This window comes from Accipiter gentilis, chromosome 1, assembly GCF_929443795.1.
Source record: "Accipiter gentilis chromosome 1, bAccGen1.1, whole genome shotgun sequence".
Taxonomy (NCBI): Eukaryota; Metazoa; Chordata; class Aves; order Accipitriformes; family Accipitridae; genus Astur; species Astur gentilis.
This window is the reverse complement of record NC_064880.1, coordinates 4,052,313-4,071,399: the sequence shown is the minus strand read 5'-3', so window position 1 is coordinate 4,071,399 and position 19,087 is coordinate 4,052,313. Positions and strand designations below refer to the sequence as shown.

At 54.9% G+C, this 19,087-nt stretch overlaps 1 protein-coding gene across 4 annotated transcripts in view; it reads left to right on the top strand.

The window, feature by feature from the left end:
• The window catches only part of AGRN (agrin), a 125,183-nt gene extending 106,912 nt beyond the window's left edge, over window positions 1-18,271 (top strand). For 2 of the 4 annotated variants that reach the window (XM_049807142.1, XM_049807123.1), the window contains 15 exons: window positions 15-371; window positions 1,602-1,794; window positions 2,451-2,666; window positions 2,925-3,154; window positions 3,620-3,754; window positions 3,921-4,017; window positions 4,450-4,614; window positions 4,997-5,108; window positions 6,225-6,236; window positions 7,568-7,684; window positions 7,993-8,182; window positions 8,954-9,041; window positions 13,642-13,866; window positions 14,465-14,568; window positions 16,157-18,271. In XM_049807142.1, coding sequence (XP_049663099.1) covers window positions 15-371; window positions 1,602-1,794; window positions 2,451-2,666; window positions 2,925-3,154; window positions 3,620-3,754; window positions 3,921-4,017; window positions 4,450-4,614; window positions 4,997-5,108; window positions 6,225-6,236; window positions 7,568-7,684; window positions 7,993-8,182; window positions 8,954-9,041; window positions 13,642-13,866; window positions 14,465-14,568; window positions 16,157-16,314 — 2,399 coding nt within the window. In that variant the 3' untranslated portion in view covers window positions 16,315-18,271. The remainder of the gene's footprint in view (window positions 1-14; window positions 372-1,601; window positions 1,795-2,450; window positions 2,667-2,924; window positions 3,155-3,619; window positions 3,755-3,920; window positions 4,018-4,449; window positions 4,615-4,996; window positions 5,109-6,224; window positions 6,237-7,567; window positions 7,685-7,992; window positions 8,183-8,953; window positions 9,042-13,641; window positions 13,867-14,464; window positions 14,569-16,156) is intronic. The other 2 variants (XM_049807153.1, XM_049807133.1) reach the window with 1 other exon arrangement.
• The last annotated feature ends 816 nt before the right edge of the window (window positions 18,272-19,087 follow it).

Below are 19,087 nucleotides of genomic sequence, written 5' to 3'. Positions count from 1 at the left end.
TTGCTGTGTTCCAGACTGGATCCCCAGGCTCTTCACCACCACCGTGACCACAACCACAGCCACCACCGTGGCACCCGCCACCACCCGCAGGTACACGACGGCTGCCGCTGCCACCGCGGTCCACGTCTCACGCCCGGGCGCCATGGGACGACCCGGCACCAAGACGGCAGGAGCCGTCGGCACCAAGAGACCCACCTCCACCCTCCCTGCCACCACCCGGCGAAAGCCCACCCGCCAGCCCCCCGCCACGAAGAAACCCTCGCGGCCCTGCGACTCTCACCCCTGCCTGCACGGCGGCACCTGCGAGGATGACGGCAAAGAGTTCACCTGCAGCTGCCCGGCAGGCAAAGGGGGAGCCGTCTGCGAGAAACGTACGTGCTCTCCGACCCGTGTCTGTCCCTCCTCCAGCAAACTGCGTTGACTTGCACGGGGATGGACGTGCAAACCCAGCCCCGTAACTAGCACTGGCACCGCGCGTGCACCAGGCAGGAGGCACCGCAGGGCTCAATTTAAGCGGCTTTCTTAACTCGGCCAAGAACAGGTTGTACGTGCACTATGCATTGTAAGAGGCAAGCACGACAAGGCTGCAGGGTAAGAAGGTGCCAGGAGCAATTTCTTCCTGGCTCCGCTTCTGATATACCAGTGCCCCGAACCGTGGGGATTGTGAGCTGCTGCTTTTTTATCTCTGCTCACAGTATTGCCACTCGCAGCTCCTGCAGCTAGTGACTGCTAGTTAGTGTAACAGAGAGACAGGTACTAACTGTCCTCTCGAATGCCAGGAGATGTGTGCTGATAATTCAGGCTGTATTGCCTGGTGCTCGTGGCTGCTTAGCGAACTGGCAGCGTGCTTAACCAGAGCGGCTGTTATTTACTGTGAGTTCTCACTGGCAGTTTGGTGTCACGCCGGGGGCTCTGCGTGGTTGTGAGTGCTTATTCCTGAAAAGCTTTGTCCCTAAAGCTATAAGCTGCAGCACTCAAAGCTGCTACTGGATGTGGGTGTCCAGCCCCGTTAGTTTTAATAGGGCTTGGCCTTCCAGGTCCCTTGGAATATCTCAGCTGCAATAAATAAAAGCCTGGAGTGATGAATGTAAATCTGTCATGTGGGATTCTGGGAGGACAGATAAAAATTATCTAAGGAGCAGGGAAGTTGAGTTATGAGGAACTGTGTGTACAGCAGAGCTCAGCTGGCGGCGCAGGGGATGTGATAGCTGGGCATGGAAAGGACCGACAGCGCTGGTCCTTACCTGGGGGGGAGCTGATTGGGACACCACTGAAGCTAAGTGCTGGGGGAGCAATACCACAGATCTCTAAAGCCTGGGAGAAGTCTTTGGAGGACATGCCATCACGAGGGGAGTGGGTTGCTACCAGTACGAGTGTCTGGGAGGCACTGATGGGATAATTGCAGAGGAGCATGGGCCCAGGGGAGAGAGCGAGCTTCTTTCTGCCATTTCGCAAGAGCTCTCTTTATTTGTACAGGTAGGAAAATGTTCACGGGTTCATGTCAGGCCTTTATCTGCTCTCTATCCTTCTGTTCCCTCCTCTACTTCATCCCCTCTTCCTTTCTCTACCCCCCCCCCGCCCTCCTCCCCCGGCTCTTGCAGCTATCAGGTACTTCATCCCCAGCTTTGGTGGCAAGTCCTACCTGGCCTTCAAGATGATGAAGGCGTACCACACCGTGCGCATCGCCATGGAGTTCAGGACCGTGGAGCTCAGCGGGCTGCTGCTCTACAACGGGCAGAACCGTGGCAAAGACTTCATTTCCCTGGCACTGGTTGGTGGCTTCGTGGAGCTCAGGTGGGTGCCCTTCCCCTCAGCCCTGTGCGGTATGGGGGAAAGCAAAGCAGCCGCTCTTGCCAGAATGGTCCTTGCACAACACTGTGAGGGTGTTGGGCTCGAACTTGCAGGCTAAGAAACTGTAGCATCTAATGGACAGCAAGAGGAGGAGCATTTTTTCCAATCTAATAGGAATACTAAGGGGACTCCTTCCCTGTGGCACTTTGTAATGAAGTTAATTCTCTTATTTCGGTTTGAATTTTGAGTAGCTAAAAGGCGTTGGTTTTTTGAGCAAGTGAGAGGTCTTGTTTTGGCGCTGGTTTTGTACTGGAGAAAGCAATGCAGGGGGAAAAAGAAAGGGAGAAAGGCCTCAGAAATCGGAGCCGAAATGATTTTTCCAGTTCCAAAAGCCAAAGGCGCAGATTCGGAGTGAGGTGAGGTGGAGGGCAGCTCTCTGGAGACTGCAAAGTCCAGACGAGTTCTCAGGCAGTCAGTCCTGATGCTCAGCAGGGGACACCTGTGTGCTCCGAGTTCAGTCTGGTCCAGAGCCGGGGAGGGAGGTGGGCTCCCCAGTGCTCCCAGCTTCTCCCTGGGATGCGGCAGCCCCCGTGCCATGGCACAGATGTCACCTTTCTGCAAGGTGGCACGGACACAAGCCTCCCCCTCTTCTACTCCAGGTTTAACACCGGCTCCGGCACGGGCATCATCACCAGCAAGGTCCGCGTTGAGCCTGGCAAGTGGCACCAGTTAGTGGTGAACCGCAACCGCCGCAGCGGCATGCTGTCTGTCGACGGCGAACCCCACGTCAGCGGGGAGAGCCCGACGGGCACTGACGGGCTCAACCTCGACACAGACCTCTTCATCGGGGGAGCGCCGGAGGACCAAATGGCTGCGTGAGTGCGGGCGCTGGACCGCTGTCCTGGGTGTCACAGCATCTGCTGCGGGCAGAGCATCCGTGGTGGCTGCAGCTGCTTGCTAGCGGGCTCCAGGCGGTGGCTGGAGGGTCATTGGGGATTGGGGCTTCTCTGGGCCTTGGGGGGGCCTCTTAACGCCTTGCTGGGGAGCACAGCCTGACCCAGATGCTTGGAGGTCCTCCGCGTTTTTGTCCTCGGGGACAAAACCCCCACCCACTTTGTCCTCTGTCCCCTCAGGGTGGCAGATCGTACCGCGGCTACAACCGGCCTGAAGGGCTGCATCCGCCTCCTGGATGTGAACAACCAGATGTACGACCTGCGGGAGAAAGGCAGCGATGTGCTGTATGGCAGCGGGGTGGGCGAGTGCGGCAACGACCCCTGTCATCCCAACCCCTGCCACCATGGTGGCATCTGCCACGTCAAGGAGGCAGAGATGTTCCACTGCGAGTGTCTCTACACCTACACCGGTACGGGGAGGGGGCTGCGGACAGAGCGTTGCTGGGGTTTCTCATCCCGCTGCCTGGCCCTGAGGGATCCCAGAGCCTCTGGGGCTCGTGTTATGGGAGGTGTGGGAAGGGAGGCGGTGTGGGTTAGAGGGAGAAGTGTAGGACGAAGCCGCATGCAGTGAAGTCGGTAAATTTAAAACGTGGACCTGTTCATACGCACATAAGGCAAGGGCCAGGATCTGTTTGTTCTCGTGCACAAAAAAAATTTCCCCTTGTGTTTTAGGGGCGTAGTCTGGCAAGGGTATCATATGCCATTTGCGGGGTCCACTGCGGGGGGCTTCTCGGGTCATGAGAACCCAACCTGAGAGGGGAGAAAAAGGCTGGCAGGGCATCAGGAGACATCAGAGACATTTGCATCTGGCCAAATTGTGCCTGATGGCCATCAGTTTGAGAGGCTGATGTGACAGGCTGCCTTTTCTGCCGCAGGCCCGACGTGCGCTGACGAGAGGAATCCCTGCGACCCTACGCCCTGCCACGTCTCTGCCACCTGCCTGGTGCTGCCGGAGGGAGGTGCCTTGTGCGCCTGTCCCATGGGTCGGGAAGGAGACTTCTGCGAGCTAGGTGGGACGGGAGCCGGCAGAGGAGTGGGTCTGGGGGAAGGGGGTGGAACTGAAGGTGCTGATTTCCCCAGCCTGGGTGGCCAGGAGGCTTTGCCTGCTGTGGCTCTGGGGCACTGGCTGAAGCTGCTCTGCCTCCTCTTCCTCACCATTCCCTCGTTTGTGCCCAGTGACAGAGCAGGACCACACCATGCCTTTCCTCCCGGAGTTCAATGGCTTCTCCTACCTGGAGCTGAACGGGCTGCAGACCTTCGTTCCTGACCTGCAGTAAGTGCCAGGGAACGGGAGAGGGGCAGGTGAGCACATTGCCTGCGTGGCCGATTTGGGGGAGAGAACTTGTGCTCTGAGCCTCGCCTGTCACACACTGGCTCTCCCTGGAGGTCGTCCCTTTTGCCTGCCGGTGGTTTTGTCTGCAGGGACTGGCATCGCCAGAATCCCTGCAGCCAGACTGAGCCAGCACCGTGCCCTGGGTGCTTGGTGTTGCAACAGGCTTGGGTAAACAGGCACTGTGGGGCAGCACCCTGAACACGGCAGATGGATCTCTTACCTGTCAAGGCTGCCTTACAGGGGTGGCATCTCTCTGCCATACGTGTAGTCCCAGGCAGGCAGAGGTATTCCAAGGCCTTGGCACATGGGGGCAGACGAAGAGAACGTGTGGGCAGGCGGACCGGAGGGTATCCATAATCCTTCTCTCCTCAGGGACAAAATGTCCATGGAAGTTGTGTTCCTGGCCAAGAACCCCAGCGGCATGATCTTCTACAACGGCCAGAAGACAGACGGCAAAGGGGACTTTGTCTCTCTGGCCTTACACGATGGCTACCTGGAGTACAGATACGACCTGGGCAAAGGGGCAGCTGTGCTCAGGTAGGGTAGGCTGTGGGCTGGAAAAGTGCTCGTCAGGGTGGTGGTGGCAACACAAGCGTGGAGGGTCGGTGGTGGCTTTCAGCATCCAGCGCTGGCTTTGAGCTCCCCTCCCCAGAAAACCATAAGGAAGCATGGGGGGAACAGGCTTCCTAGCAACCTCAGCTGTTTGCAGGAATGGCTTTTGGTCGGCTGTCCCTCTGCGCCTCTTTCCCAGGCTAATGCTGGGCTGTCTGTGCGGCTGCGAGCTGGGGCACTCCGAGCCGGTCAAGCTGCGGTGGCCTGGGCAGCCCAGGCTGGTCCCGGGAGGTTTAGAGTACTGTGTTTGCAGGTGGTGATGGCAGAGCTCTCACCCGTGTGTCTTCTCCTCCCTTCTCACTGCCAGGAGCAAAGAGCCAGTTCCCCTCAACACGTGGATAAGTGTCTTGTTGGAGAGGAATGGGCGCAAAGGGGTAATGAGGATCAATAACGGCGAGAGGGTGATGGGAGAGTCACCGGTAAGTTGATGGGCCGGGGAGAGCTCTCTGGGCTTTCAGCCCTGCTCCTCTCATGTGTGAAGTGAGCTGAGAAGTTCCCAGGCTCGTGGGCTTTTAATCCCTGTGGTGCGTGTCTTTAAGGCTGGAGGAGGAGTGGGCAAGACCCGGGGAGAAAAGGATGCTGCGTGGTAGAGCTTACCTGCCTCTCCTAGCTGCTCTGCAGCCTGGCCCTGGAGCCGTAGGCCAGCAACTGCCCACCTCTTCCAGTTCTTCCTCCCTCCTTGTCCCACACCACGCACAGAGCTGCACCGCCTTTGCCAGCGACACGCATGCCCCGATTTCTTGGGACCTTGGTTTGGGGGGGGGTGTTTGAGCCCTCCTCACACTCATGCACGCACACACCCCATTCTTTTTTGCAGGTCCTCGACTGTCCCTGTATTGGGGCAGGTACGTGAGGCACCCTTGCAGCCTGTGCTGCCGCTGTGTTGGACCGTGAGGGTTTCAGCCTGTGCCCTTGGTGCTCAGGAGCCCTCCGCAGTGCTGGCTGTGCAGAGAGCTTGGCCGGGAAGAAGTCACGGAGCAGTAAAAGTCCCATTGCACTGTTGCTGCTGAATCCATTAGTGCCTTCTCTTCTCTGTTTCCAAGCCGGCAGCTTACCCCTGTGACTTCTCCCTGTGCCCTGTCCCCTCTGCACACTTCTGTCTCCACAAAACAGCAGTTCCCCGGGGTTCCGTGGCAGGGCCACTGGCCTTCCTTTCATCTGCCTTTCCAGCGGGGAAGCTGATAATGCAAGAAAAGCCCCAGTTGCTGCTGAACTCACCCTTAAGATCCACCTAGAAGTGCAGCATCAAGTTTATACAAAAGAAGGGATTTCTTCCTCCCCTCACTCTTGTCTTTTCAAGCTTCTCTCCCAGCAAAGGTTTCCCCTGGCTGGCAAGCAGGGCAGCGGCCCCTCCTGTTGCCTTCTGCGGCTCCCCTTCCCCTTCCCTGGCTAGTCCAGGCACGGGTTGCAGCGGTGGTCTTGCAGCCCTGCATGTTATGATGTTACCCACTGATCTCCCTTTTCTCTCTCTCTCTTTCTCTCTCTCCCTTTGATTTTCATTTGTATTTTTCCCTCCCCTGCTGTCTGGATCCCAGAAATCCCGTAAGGTAAAGATAAGTATGACCCACTGCACCTCCATCTCATCTGCTATTGGCACGTTGTTCTTTTTTGTTTTCCATTCAGATCTCAGTGTTTCACCCGCTCCCCTTCCCATCTGACCAAGCAGCTTTAGGTTCTCTGTAGATTAGAGACACTCGTTTCCTCTTCCGTCATTAATTTCCAGCCAGTTGTTACATTTTGTTTTGGAAGCATCTCAATTAATCCAGTCATTTTCCTCGTGTTAACTCCACAAAGCATTAGCTAGTGATTCATATAACTGCATCTTTGCCTCGCTGCTGTGCCTCTGGGTCCATCCCAGGTGCTCGGGAAGGGACATCGCTCCTGTTGTGTGCCCGGTGAACCATGTGGCTGAAGACTCACCCGGGACTTTCCATGCTGTGCAGTTGGGGCTGCAGGGTGACAGCAAGGAGGGAGTCTTTCTCCTCCAAACACACAGCCACATGAGATGCAGGAGAACCTACTCTAGCCATTTGCTGTAGGGGACCTGTAGCAGCCGGATGAGCCCAAGCTGAATCCCTCTGGTATGCGTTTGGGTTTAAACATTAGCCCTGGCGAGACTGAAGCAGTATTTGTTTACTCGGTTTTGGGGGCCACGCAAAACCAGAGGCCTCCACGCCTGAGGGCATTCGAACAGCATCTCCACAAAACTAAATTCACAGGAAACCTTTTCCTTGTGTGCCTGCTGGCAGGCAAGACCTTGCAGCTTGGCATGAGGAGGTTCGCTGGAAGCTCCTTTCTCCCAAACGCCCTTTACGCAGCCCGGTTTGGTGCCAGATCCATGGAGCTCGTCCTCTCCCTGGGCTCGGCAGCGGCTCACCCCGGCAGTGCCGTGGCTGGTGGCCGGCTGCAGGTCCTGGTGGCCGGCCAGGAAGGCAGAGGGTTGCAGGGTGGTTGGCAGGGGCAGGAGCAGTAGGTAGGGACCTGGTCCCAAGTGGGGTGCTGAGCCCAGCCTGCCCATCTCCTGCCTGCCTGCCCACCCTAGGGCAGGGCTGTCCTGCTTGCTGGACTCCGGCATGCTTTTTTGTTTTTCTGCTCCTGCCTCTGCAGAGATGGCCGGCGGTATCCCACGCCAGCCCTGCCCCAGGACACAGCCCATGACTTGAGGGGCAGGGAGGCAGGGAGTTGGGGGGGACAGGCGGGTGTTGCTTGTTTTCCCACCAGCCTGGTTTCTGGTTGTGCACGGGTGCCTGCTCTGCCTGCAGCGCTGCCCCGCTCGCAGCCTCCTCTAGAACCCACGGAGCTGGGCCAAATGCCCAACTTGCAGCTTAGGGATAGCCTGACATCTTCTCCATCTCACCTTCTTCCCTCTCCTCCCCAGGTGCCTCACACCTTCCTGAACCTGAAGGAGCCATTTTATGTAGGGGGAGCCCCTGATTTCAGCAAGCTAGCTCGAGCAGCCGCCATCTCCACCAGTTTTGATGGAGCGGTGCAGAGGGTAAGGTCCTACCGGGCAGCCTGGGACAGGTATCTGGCTGGGAGATGTGCCATCCGCACTGGCATCGCTGGAGGATAGGCAGTGTGGGTCCGTGTGTGCGGATGGGGGGGCATATACCCAGTTGAAAAGTGGCAGCGGTGGGTGGCAGAAGAGGAGGCGGGTGGGCGTCACAGGAACACGTGGGGCTTGGGGCTGGATTTCCATCCATTTCCAGAGGATACTGGCCTCTGTCCCCTCCCCACCTGCCCCGCAGAGAAGTGGGGCAGTGAAGGCTGACTCTTGGGCTTCCCTTTGCTTGTATCTGCCAGATCTCCATCAAGGGGGTGCCCGTGCTGAAGGAGCAGAACATCCGCAGCGCCATTGAGATCTCCCCCTTCCGAGGCCATCCCTGTACCCAGAAACCTAATCCTTGCCAGAACGGAGGCACTTGTACCCCCCGGCTAGAGAGCTACGAGTGTGCCTGCCAGAGGGGCTTCTCCGGCGCTCACTGCGAGAAAGGTGAGACTGCCAGGGTAGGGCTGGACACGGACCCTCACCCGCTAGCCAGACATGGCAATGAAACTGCTTTGATGACTAGCTGGTGGCAGCAGGACAGCGCATCGCTTAGGCTAAGCCTGAGGTCTTGTCCTCGTTGTGACTGCTGGGAGGGATCCAAGGGGAAACAAGCTGTGGCATTTGCAGGCTGGCACTGTTGTGCAGCTGTGAAGTTGGGGTTATGCCGTTTTGCAGAAATGCAGGCATTACGCTGCGTGCAGCAGGGCGAATGCTGCTGCCCACGGGTAGATCACCCAGCCCTGTCACCTCCTCCCATCTGATCCTGTTGTACGTTGCTGCGCTCACTTGAAGCAGCCTGGGGCAGGGAAACATGGTTTAGTGCTGTAGCACATTCACCTGGAGGGCCTGAGCAATGCCTAGCTGCCTCCAGATAACGGGTTTTTTCCTCCTACCTCCCTGAGTTTAGCGCTTGGGCCATCACCAAGCGCAGGTTCCTCCCCAGCTTCAGCTAGGCAACCAACAAGGCTGCAGATTTCGTGACAGTTGGCTGCAAAACAGGGAGATGGTCCAAACTCACGGGCCCTAAAGCCACAGCAAACCTTTCCAGGGGCTTGCTTAGAGTGCCACAGTGCTGACGTGCCCCAAGGGACGGCAGGTTTGTGCATGCCTTCGTCCTGTTACGAATGCTCGGTGTAAAGGGGGATTTTCCTAGTCTCCAAGGACAGACAGGCCATGCTACGTTGCCTGACAGCTCTTCTTTTTTCCCACCTCCAGTGATCATTGAGAAGGCTGCTGGAGATGCAGAGGCCATCGCTTTTGATGGTAGGACGTATATGGAGTACCACAATGCCGTGACAAAGAGGTAACTTGGCTGCGGAGCTGAACCAAGGTCAAAAGAAGGAGTTAGGGCTGTTAGCCGGAGGAAGAGCTAGGGTCGAAGAAATCCAAGTACAGCACGCAAAGACGGGCAAGCCAAACCGGGGCTGTGAGCAGTCGCTTCCAGCCCTTACCTCTAAAGTTCCTTTGTTGGCAGAGGGCTTTCCCCATAACGGCAGCACCTGGCCGGCTTCAGGTCTGGATGGTCTCGTTCTGCAGCATTTGGGCCACCTTCTGGGTTAACGGGAGTCTGGTTTGGGAGAGTGCTGAAGCTGGCTGAGCGCGCCCCATGAAGATGGTTCATGTGGCCTGTGCCCTGCTCCTGGCTGGTGCCTTTCTTTGCCCACGTCCTCAGGAATGAGTTGTAGGCTGGGTGAGCTGTGCTGAGGGGAGAGGTAGCTCTGCCTGTGGTTTAATTTATGCCTGTCTGCCAGCTCCTTTGTCTACCTGGCTGTTTGTGCAGCAAGGGGCGGTTCTGCCAGCAGGAACGGGCCATTGCTGCTGTGGGATCTGGCTATCCTTCTCCGGCATCTGCTCGACCCTGACCCCATGGGCTAGGGGTACGTGTTTGGACCCTGCGGTCTCTGTGGCTGTACTTGTCCCTGGGGCTTCTCTCTCAAGATAAGCAGAGCCCGCTACGCAGCTGCTGGCTGAGGTTTTCTTCAGCCTCTGGGCTGGATATTTCTCCTACAGGAGACTGAGCAGTTTGGCTCAGTACCCTTCCTCAGCACTGTGCTCCTACAGCCCCCGTGGTTAATTCCCAGCTCCGTGGCACTGGGACGGGGTATTGGATTACGCTCCGTCCATCTGCCTCTTACAACCTCAGGTTCCTTGCTGCCCTAACGCCCTGCCTGGGGAGGGCATCTGTGTTGAGCTGTTGTTTGTCAGTCTCTGTCTGTCCGTCTCTTCTCAATGTCCTTGTTTCTTTGTTTTCAAGCCACCTGACCAATGAGATCCCCGCGTAAGTACAGTCCTCCCTGCCGCCCAGCTCTTCCCCCCAGCCATCTGCCTTCCACGTCTCCCATTGCCACCCTGACCACCAGCCCAGCCGCAGGGCAGCTCAGGGCAGGTGTTGGGAGGAAGAATACGGGCACTGCCCCAGGGGTCTGTCACGGGCAGGCGTTCCCATTTCAGGGTGAGCAGGACCCAGGTACTGACCGCAGCTCGTTGCGGCTGTACAGGGGTCCAAATCACAGCCAAGATGCAGCAGGAGCTGGCTCCGCTGCAGTCAGGTTTTGTCCCAGCAGGATGCTACAACTTAGCCTTAGTTTAAGTGGGTGAGCCTAGAGGAGGAAAGTTGCCTCTTCCATCAGTGGCAAAGGCGCTGGTGATGGAAATAAGGGATGCTAATCCTGCCCCGATTTTTCCAGTACTGCCATAGCGAGGAGGCAAAGCTGGGTGCTAGGAGAATGTTCTCCAGTGAGGGGGAACCCCTCACAACGTGCAGTGCAGGCGGGGGGGCAGAAGAAGGGCCTGGGCAGGTGGATGGGGAGAAGGGCTTCTTCCCTAGAGGGGGCTTGACAGCTTTGATTTACTGTCTGTCTGTCTTGCTGAGCAGCAGGAGTAGAAGAAAAGCACTGGTTCATGCAGCCGTATTCCCCACTGTGTGGGGGAGAGTTGGAGTGATACCTGCCTGTCACATCCCCATTTCACCTCATTTTCTACAAGCTGGGGTCAGGCAGAGGCTCGGGAGGCCGTTGCGTGCATGCATGCATGCCGACACCTGGAGAGCCACAGAGCCCATCACCTGCATGTTCACTAAATAGTTTGGGAGGTGCTGCAGTGTTTTGGAAAGGGCTTTTTAGGAACCAAGCATCCTCCTAAGCTAGACAGTGCCCTACAGCAACAAAAGGCATGTAGTGGCCTGCACGACAGCTCTGCCATGTCCAGAGTGCCCAGCTGTCCCTCTGCATGGACTCGAGCCACATCCCTGCAGACGAGCAGAAAGCTGCTACGTTTGTGTCCTGCCTCTCCCAGCGCTCTGCAAAGGGAAGGTCACCGTTCCCAGCCTTCTCCCTGCCTGAACCAGCCTATTTTGGCTGTTCATGCTCCTTCCTGCAAGGGAGCTTAGCACTTCTCCCCAGATCCTTCTGCCGGGATTTGGCAGCGGCACTCACTAGCCCCGCCAGGGCTGAAGGACCCATTGGGCTGCCCATAAAAAGTAGTTTCTTCTGCCTCCAGGCAGACACCGGGGTGTGCCTTGGGCAGGGCTAACACTCCAATTGCTTCTCTGGGCTCTGCTGGCCATGACATGCCCCTACTTTTTTTTTTTTTTTTTTTTTTTTTCTCGTATGTACATTTTTATATATACATTTAGTTAGAGCTGATTGTAATGCAGGGCCTGTAGCCCCTACCGCTTGCAGGCGGTGCCAGCAGGACAGCTGTAATCCTGGGTTTCCCCTTCTCCACGCATGCCCTGCTGCCCAAGTGCCCCAAGGCTGACTCAGAGCCCTTAAGTGACAATTCAGCTATCTGGCTAGACAGGAGCCCATTCCACAGCATCCCAAAGAACCAGCCTGAGACCTGCCTGCAGGTCTGCCCGGGGAAAGGGTCCTCGTGCAGGGTCGTGGACCAAAAGTTCCCTTCTCCCAGCAGTGCTGCCCTCTGTCCTGTCCCGGGATACGCATCCCAGCGGGGCAGCGCGGGCGATTAGCAGGAACGCTGATAGTCCTGGCCCAGGAGAGCACGGCAGAGTCCCTGCACTGCTGGGACAGGGCTGTATTCGCTCGTTGGCGTTCTTACGCTCGCCTTGGCTAAGCAACAACTTGCAAACTTGCCTCGCTGGCTTGAGGAAACTCGGCTCCCAGTGGCTGAGGCTTCCTGCTCATGCTGGGCGGTTTTCTCAGCTTGGCCGTTGTGTAGGGTGAAGAAGTGTCACCGTTGAGCGGGGCTGTGCCCTGTCTGTGAGCGGGGTGGGAGGGAAGGGTCTCCTCCGCTGTCCTGCGCTTATCGCATGCTCCCCTTTCTTCCTGCATCTAAGTCCCGAAGCGCTGGACTATCCTGCGGAGCCCAGGTGAGTCTGTGCCAGGCTTTTGGCTTTTGTATCTCGTGCTCTGCTGTTGCTGCCTCAGCATGTCTCTGTGTGTGTTCTGTCTGTCCATACCCTTGGCTTTTTATTTATAAGGGATGCAGCTCTGCAGGTGATGAGAGTAAACATGAAGGAAGCCCTGTCCTTCCAGCATAGACACAGCAGCTCCTATGCAGCTCCAGCTCTGGCCCTTGCTCCTGGGGGACCTAGACAGCAAATAGCCGTGGGTGAAAGGAGAGGCTGAGTTGCCTTGGCAATCCCGCCTTCGTCCAGCCCTTTGGACGCAGTGTCCCTTGGGAATAAAAAGCTCTCTGTGTTGCCCATGTTGTCTGGTCTATGTGTGCACATGTGTCAGCAGTATGTCTCGGAGCATCCCAGGAGAATGGATGGCGACTCCATACGCCGACGTCACCTGTTGCCAAGCCCCTTTTGCCTGTTCCAACAGGGACTGAGCAAAGATGGGGATGCCAATGTGGGGTAAATCCTGTCCTTCCTTCACTCCGCCCTTAGGAAAAGACACCACATCTAGGGGAAAGAAGGCTTTGCTGCCTCTATGGACAGTCTCCATCCCCTTTGAACTGCAGGGTGCTCATCATCTCACAGTCCTCAGCCTTTGGGTTCCTGTAGGTCTTTGGTCAAGCAGAGGCAGCGGTAGAGCAAACGCCTCCGAGGCTGATGGCTGTGCCGTGATGGTATGGGGAGCTGTGGTCCCCAGGCAGCCCAGCTCTGCTTGCACCTCGGATGCTTGCCAGCAGGATGGTCAAACGGTGTTGACCCCAGCTCAGCTGCTGCCCGCAAATCTCCTGATCTGGCCAATAGACCCCTCTTTGTTCTGACCTCTCTCAAATCAAAGGCAGCTCTGTGGGGAAAACCCTTCTGCTGGCCACATCGGGGCCAGCCCGGTGCTGTTCACCAGCCCACGTAACAGACCTCTTCCTTCAGCGCCTCCACATAAGGAGGCAAAACCAGGACTTGCGTGTCATACCTTGCAGGGCTTGATGTGTCTGAACTTTACGCTCCATGGAGGGCAAAAGCAAGGGGCTGTAGCCCCGTACTGTGTCTTTGGAGGTTCAAGCTGGATGTTGGGGAAAACACTTCATCCCCAGGGGAACTGTGAAGCCCCTGCTCAGGTCAGCAGGACGATGGAGGAGCTCCAGGCTTGGTGTTCCCAAGCTCAGCTGGGCAGAGCCACAGCTGTCCTCATCTGGCAATGGTCCTGCTCTGAGTGGGTGCTGGGTTCGAGACCTCCAGAAGGCCATTTCTTTGATCCCGTGGCCTGGTTTAAAGCTTTCCAGCTGCTCTCCCCGCCACACACAGGCTTTCTGAGCAGGCCTGGGATATTGCAAAGGCTGCGACCCCTCAAGCGCAGCGGGTAGGGACTGAGACCCCATGCATAGCCTGATGCCAAAGGTCGGTTGAAGGTTGTCCTCGGCGGGTGAACTCGTTGGCTGGGAACAGAGAAGGCTGCTCTGAGGAGCTGACTGGCTGCCTGTTGCTTTTGTAGCCATGTTTCTAACTCTGCTCTTGTCTTCTCCCCTGCTCCCATCTCACCGTGCAGCGAGAAGGCCTTGCAGTCGAACCACTTTGAACTAAGCATCAAAACAGAAGCCACTCAGGGGCTGATCCTGTGGAGCGGCAAGGGGCTAGAGCGATCGGACTACATCGCCATCGCCATAGTGGATGGCTTCGTACAAATGACCTACGACCTCGGCTCCAAGCCCGTCGTCCTACGATCCACGGTCCCAGTCAACACCAACCGGTGGATTCATATCAAAGCGTACAGGTGCGAAGGCGAGCAGGAAGGGAGAGCGGGACCGTGGCAGATTGCTCTGGGCTGGGCAAGCTGTGAACTAGGGAGCCTGAGTCATGGCCGTGGCTCCGTGCCCTGTGATCCCCAAGGGTCACTCCTCTTCTTGGATAATAATAGAGGAGAGGCATGTGGGCAGTGCCGCGTCGGAGGGGCGCGTGTTGGAACACGCCTGGAAATGTCAAAGGGGCAGGCTCGAGGAGGTACGAAAGGTTCGTGCCTTTTATTTTAGCTGGCTGAGGGTTTGACATTCTGTTCGCGGCGAGCCCGAGCCGTCCCTTTTATTTTTATTGGTGGCGGGAGTGGTGAGCGGCTCATGCGGCTGGCATGCCAGGGATTTCTGCTGATGGGTCTGGAGGGTGCGGGAGGAAGCTGTGGTTGACCGCTGGCAGGGGCTGCAGGATGCCCAGGGGATGCTGGATGCTGTGCTACCCGGCCTGACCCCGCTCCTCTCCAGATGGAGAAGGGCTGATGGTGCCCAGTGTCTAGATTTGGCATAAAGCGGAGGACAGCTCTGGGTTTTTCCTCTGAGGTTGCTAATCTTGCGTTTCTTCTACCTTCCCTCCGGGAGCAGGGTACAGAGAGAAGGTTCCCTTCAAGTCGGCAACGAAGCTCCCATTGCTGGCTCTTCTCCGCTTGGTGCGACACAGCTAGATACAGATGGGGCCCTGTGGCTGGGTAAGTCGGTGTGGAAAGGCTGAACCTCTTCTTTCCTGAGGGGCTCAGAGCTGGAGCTGGGACGTTGACGCTCCCTCCCTTGTTTCAGTGGAACAATTTTGCCTCGCAGGTGACTTTTTGACAAGTTTGACCTAAAAAGTCCCCTGCTTGTTCTCTGCCTACTAGGGCAGGATGCTGGTGACAGCTGAGGGACGAAGAGTTGGCTTTACCAAATGCCATGTCCCCTGAAGAGAGCCGTTAGCTGGCCTGCGGCTGCTGCCGATGGCATGGACATCCCTCTCCAAACCGGGAGTGCTCCCACCTGCTGAATTCCCTCACGCGTGGGAGCCTCTCTTAGTTGATGAGCCTCCCAAATGTTACTTGCTTGGGTAACTCTGGTTCCCAAAAGTGAAACGGCTCAATTGAGAGAAGGGTACTTCTGCCTGAAAATACGCAAATACCCAAATTTTAAGTGTTGCTTTATTTGCATAACAGAATAAGCAGATATGCCAGAAGGTGCCCTTGTGCGCAGCAGAGTCAGTTCCATTTGTGTTGACATAAGTATTTTGATCCCGCAGACAGAGTTTGGCCCATTGCATCTACCTCACGCTGCTTGTGGCAGATCTGTCAGCGCAGAGGCTAGATTTGTCCTGTAACAGCTCCAATAGGCAAGAAATCCACCCACCAGCGTAGGATAATTGTGCTTAACTACAACCAGTACTAATCTGAAGTGAGAGGATAGCGAAGTCCTTTTTGGAGCCCGAAGGGGTGACAGAAGGATGCCCAGCGGCAGGGGATGCCGCAGGTCCTGGGCTTCGTTCGTCCCTTGAGGAACTTCCATGACTTGGCTCTCCATCTGTAAGTTCAGGAGTGGGCTCGTCCTCAGGCACGGTCCTAGGGTTCGTGATTGGGAGGGAGCACAAGGCCCACAGAAATCAATGGACAGAAATGTTCATCTGGGGATTTTGATCATCTGTAGTGAAGAAACCATGAATTAGAATCTATTTACGCTTTTTGGAAGCATCTGTTCTTATTTTCCCAGTCTAAGCCCGTAGTTTCAGGTCTAACCTGAGTTACAAGGAGTTCATATTCAGAAACGTAGCCTTACCTCTGAAAAGACAGTATCCCAGATGCCATTCCTCGTTCTGAAATCAACTTAGAAGTTATGTGGAAGAAGAAGTTTTTCCAGGGAAAATTTTTGCTTGGCTTCCTCACTGGCTCTTCCAAAGGTTTTGTTCGCAGTCAGCCCTTCGTAATTTCCAGGCCTGGCGTGAGCCGTAGTTGACATTTCAGTAACTGAAATAAAATTCAGTTTGAATTTGGGAGCAACCTCCAGGAAAATGAAGTATTTTAAGTTGAATTGGTATTTTGGAATGCAAGTTACTGTTGTAAGTGTCTTCAGGAAACCTTTACGTATAAGTTGGAACTGGCCTTTCTCTGATTTAAGTGAAAATAAATACTGGCCAGAAAAGAGGTTTCCCCTCCGCCGTGTTGAGGAGGGCATTCCCAGCAGCACCTGCACTCTGTGCGTGCACGTGAGTGTGCTGCTGGCCCGTACGGCAGCCTGTCCTTTGTCCTCCCATCCGACCTTCTGTGCTTTCTCTTGCAGGGGGAATGGAGAAGCTGAGTGTGGCTCACAAGCTGCCCAAGGCCTACAGCACTGGCTTTATTGGCTGCATAAGGGACGTGATTGTCGACCGCCAAGAACTGCATCTGGTGGAGGACGCTTTAAACAACCCCACGATATTACACTGCTCAGCCAAATAGACCCCCCAGGGACCCTTCCTTCTCCTTCCCTCCCTCCTGCCTATTGCTGTAATTATTTTCTATTTTTGTAAACTTATTGCTTTTTATATTTTGGGGGGAGGGGGGAAAGGGAGGGGAGGAAACACCTTTTCTTTTGGGTTATTTGTTCGGTTGCCGTCTATCCAGGTCAGTCAGACTCTAATCAAACAGCAGCAACAAAGAACAAACCTTGAACCAAGTCTCCAAGAAGTGACAGAAGAACTTCCCTATTGCACCTGCATTGTAAATCTTATTCATACTTGAAGCTTCTTTTTGGGTTATTGTTCCCCCTCCTTACTTCTGTTCTTGGGTCGTTGTTCACGCCCACGGGGGAAAGGATGCTGGTGCTGGCGAGACGTGTGGCCTTCGTGGATTCCCTGCTTTCCCATCTCAGGCCTGGCCCCAAAGTCCTCTCTGCAGTGCTGGCTGAGCAGGGAAGTGGCCATCAGAGAAGCGGGAATTACCCCCCTGCTTTGGGGTCTGGCTCTGCCAAGCCGTCTCCTGGCCCTGTGTTCACCCTATCTCCCTCCTCCCTCCCTTCCTCTCACTATAATTTATGTGTGTAAGAATCTCAAGTGCTTTTCTCCTTTATGCTCTGTTAAAATCAGGGATGCCATGCACTGGAAGAGAGACCAAGGTCTGCTCTGAGCAGGCAGAAAAGCATTGCTCTTTGGTTGTCTTATGACTGTTTGCTGGACTGAGAGGTGCTGTGGGGGAAATGTTGATTTCTCTGTCGGCTCTCCTCCTCCTCCTCTTGGACATGTGCAGAAGCAGCTGTGAAACCTCATTTCCACGCTTTGTGTTTATCCAGACGTGTCCTAACCACCTGCTTGCCCTGGCTGCTCTTCCCAAGAGCTTCTGTGTACCAAGCGTTGCCCTCCCGTGCGCCGGTGAGAAACTCGCAGCATGTCTTCGAGAGCTGGAAGTGCTCTCCCTCTTCCAGCGCTGTCAAGCGGGCTGCGAGGGCACGGGGACTGGGTCCCTTTTCACTAAAAAAAAAAAAAAAAAAAAAATCTGTTGGATGTGTCCTTCCATGACCCATGTCTGTTTTCCAGCCTCCGGGCATGATTTTCCCTCTATCTACCATGAGGATGCTTGCAGCTGGCCAGCACGTGAATCTCTGTAGAGCTGGTATTAGAGCCTCTCCCAGGAAGAGTAATTGGAGTTTTACCTTTGACTTCAAGTTTTCACAATGCCCAGTGCAATGCAGGGTGTTCCACGCCACGATCAAAGCTCCTCTGGATACTGCTAGCTCAGCAGCAACAGCTTCGATGGGAATGGGGCGCGAGTCAGCTGTCGAGGCAGTAGTGTTTGGGAGGAGGTGTTTTAAGTATTTTCTTCCTCCACGCAAATCTCGAAAGCAAATACTGTGGTGCCAGTTACAAAGCCAGTATGTGTGTTTCTGAACGAACGTACGTGTGTGCGCGAGTGTCTGTCAACCAGCACGCGTTTGCATGCAAACACTGAATCTCCTGTGAGCAGGAGAAGAACAAACGGATTGCAGCTATGAAAGAAATGACCCACTCCATTCAGGTTCCTTCTCCATGGGAAGAATTTACTGATGCTGTGTAGCATCTATGTCCCTTTCCACTACTGGAACACACCTGTGTCCCTTTCCCACCCTGAGATGGCAGCTGGCATTGCTCTGTGTAAAACCAGCTTTATGGAGTGTACAGAATTAATCGGAAGGATCCCGCAAGGTATCAAATATTAATTAATATCCAGGGTACCATCATTCTGCAGTTTTACCCTAACTTTCTAGCACACCTGGTAGTGTACCTTTACAAAGTAGTGCACCTTTAAAAATGTTGTTTCTTGGCGCTAAATTTTAAGCCATGAAAAGTCAAATTAGTTTTCTCAGGGTGAGCTCTGAACACAGATGTAACAAAGGGGAAGAACGTTGTGTAAAACCACTTGGGTTTCTTTTTTCTTTTTCTTTTCTTTTTTTTTTTTTTAATTAAAAGAAGTTTACCCCAATCTATGCCTAATCTATTGACATTCCTCTAAAAATCCAGTGGTTAAATATTTCACGGTGGGCTGCGCCCGCTGTGGGATGGAGACTCCGCTCTGTGTGTGTGTGTGTGAGTGTGTGTGGCAATACCACATTTTAAGTGGCTACTGTTTATATAAATTGTGGTTCCTGGTGGGGAGTACTGTGACTGTGTTGTGAAGGGGATGGACTGCTGTATTTTGATCACGAGGTGGAGATAGACAGGGGCTAACTAAGACTGCAGGATGGGGTGGGATGGGAGGGAAGCGTGAGACCTTCGATCTCTGTTTTGAGAACGTGAATTTTAGCTGGGCAATGCAACCGCGTTGGCTGAGACCGAGGGCTGGATGTGCCAACTCCAGAGGGAGAGGGGCATGCACAGAGGAAGCTGCTAATTTTCTAGAATGCCACTGAAATGAAGCCAGGGTCACTGCAAAAAAAAAAAAAACCAACTAAACAAAAACAAAAACTCTGTCTGCTTTTGCTGGGGCTTGGAAATGCCTTAAAACAGGACCTTGCGTCCTCGTTGTCAAGCATCTTGAACCAAGGTCAGATTCAGCAGTGCTCCCTAGGGGCTGTGCACTTAACTTCGGCTTTATTTTTAATAGCATTTATAACATGTATGTACAAAAAAAAAAAAACAAAAAAGACATTGAGGTTTGTTTTTTTTTTGGGTTGTTTTTTTTTTTTTTTTTTGCTTTTTTTAAAAAAAAGATGTCCATGTGGCTTCATTTATAGGGTAAATTAATGACCATTGTGAACTGC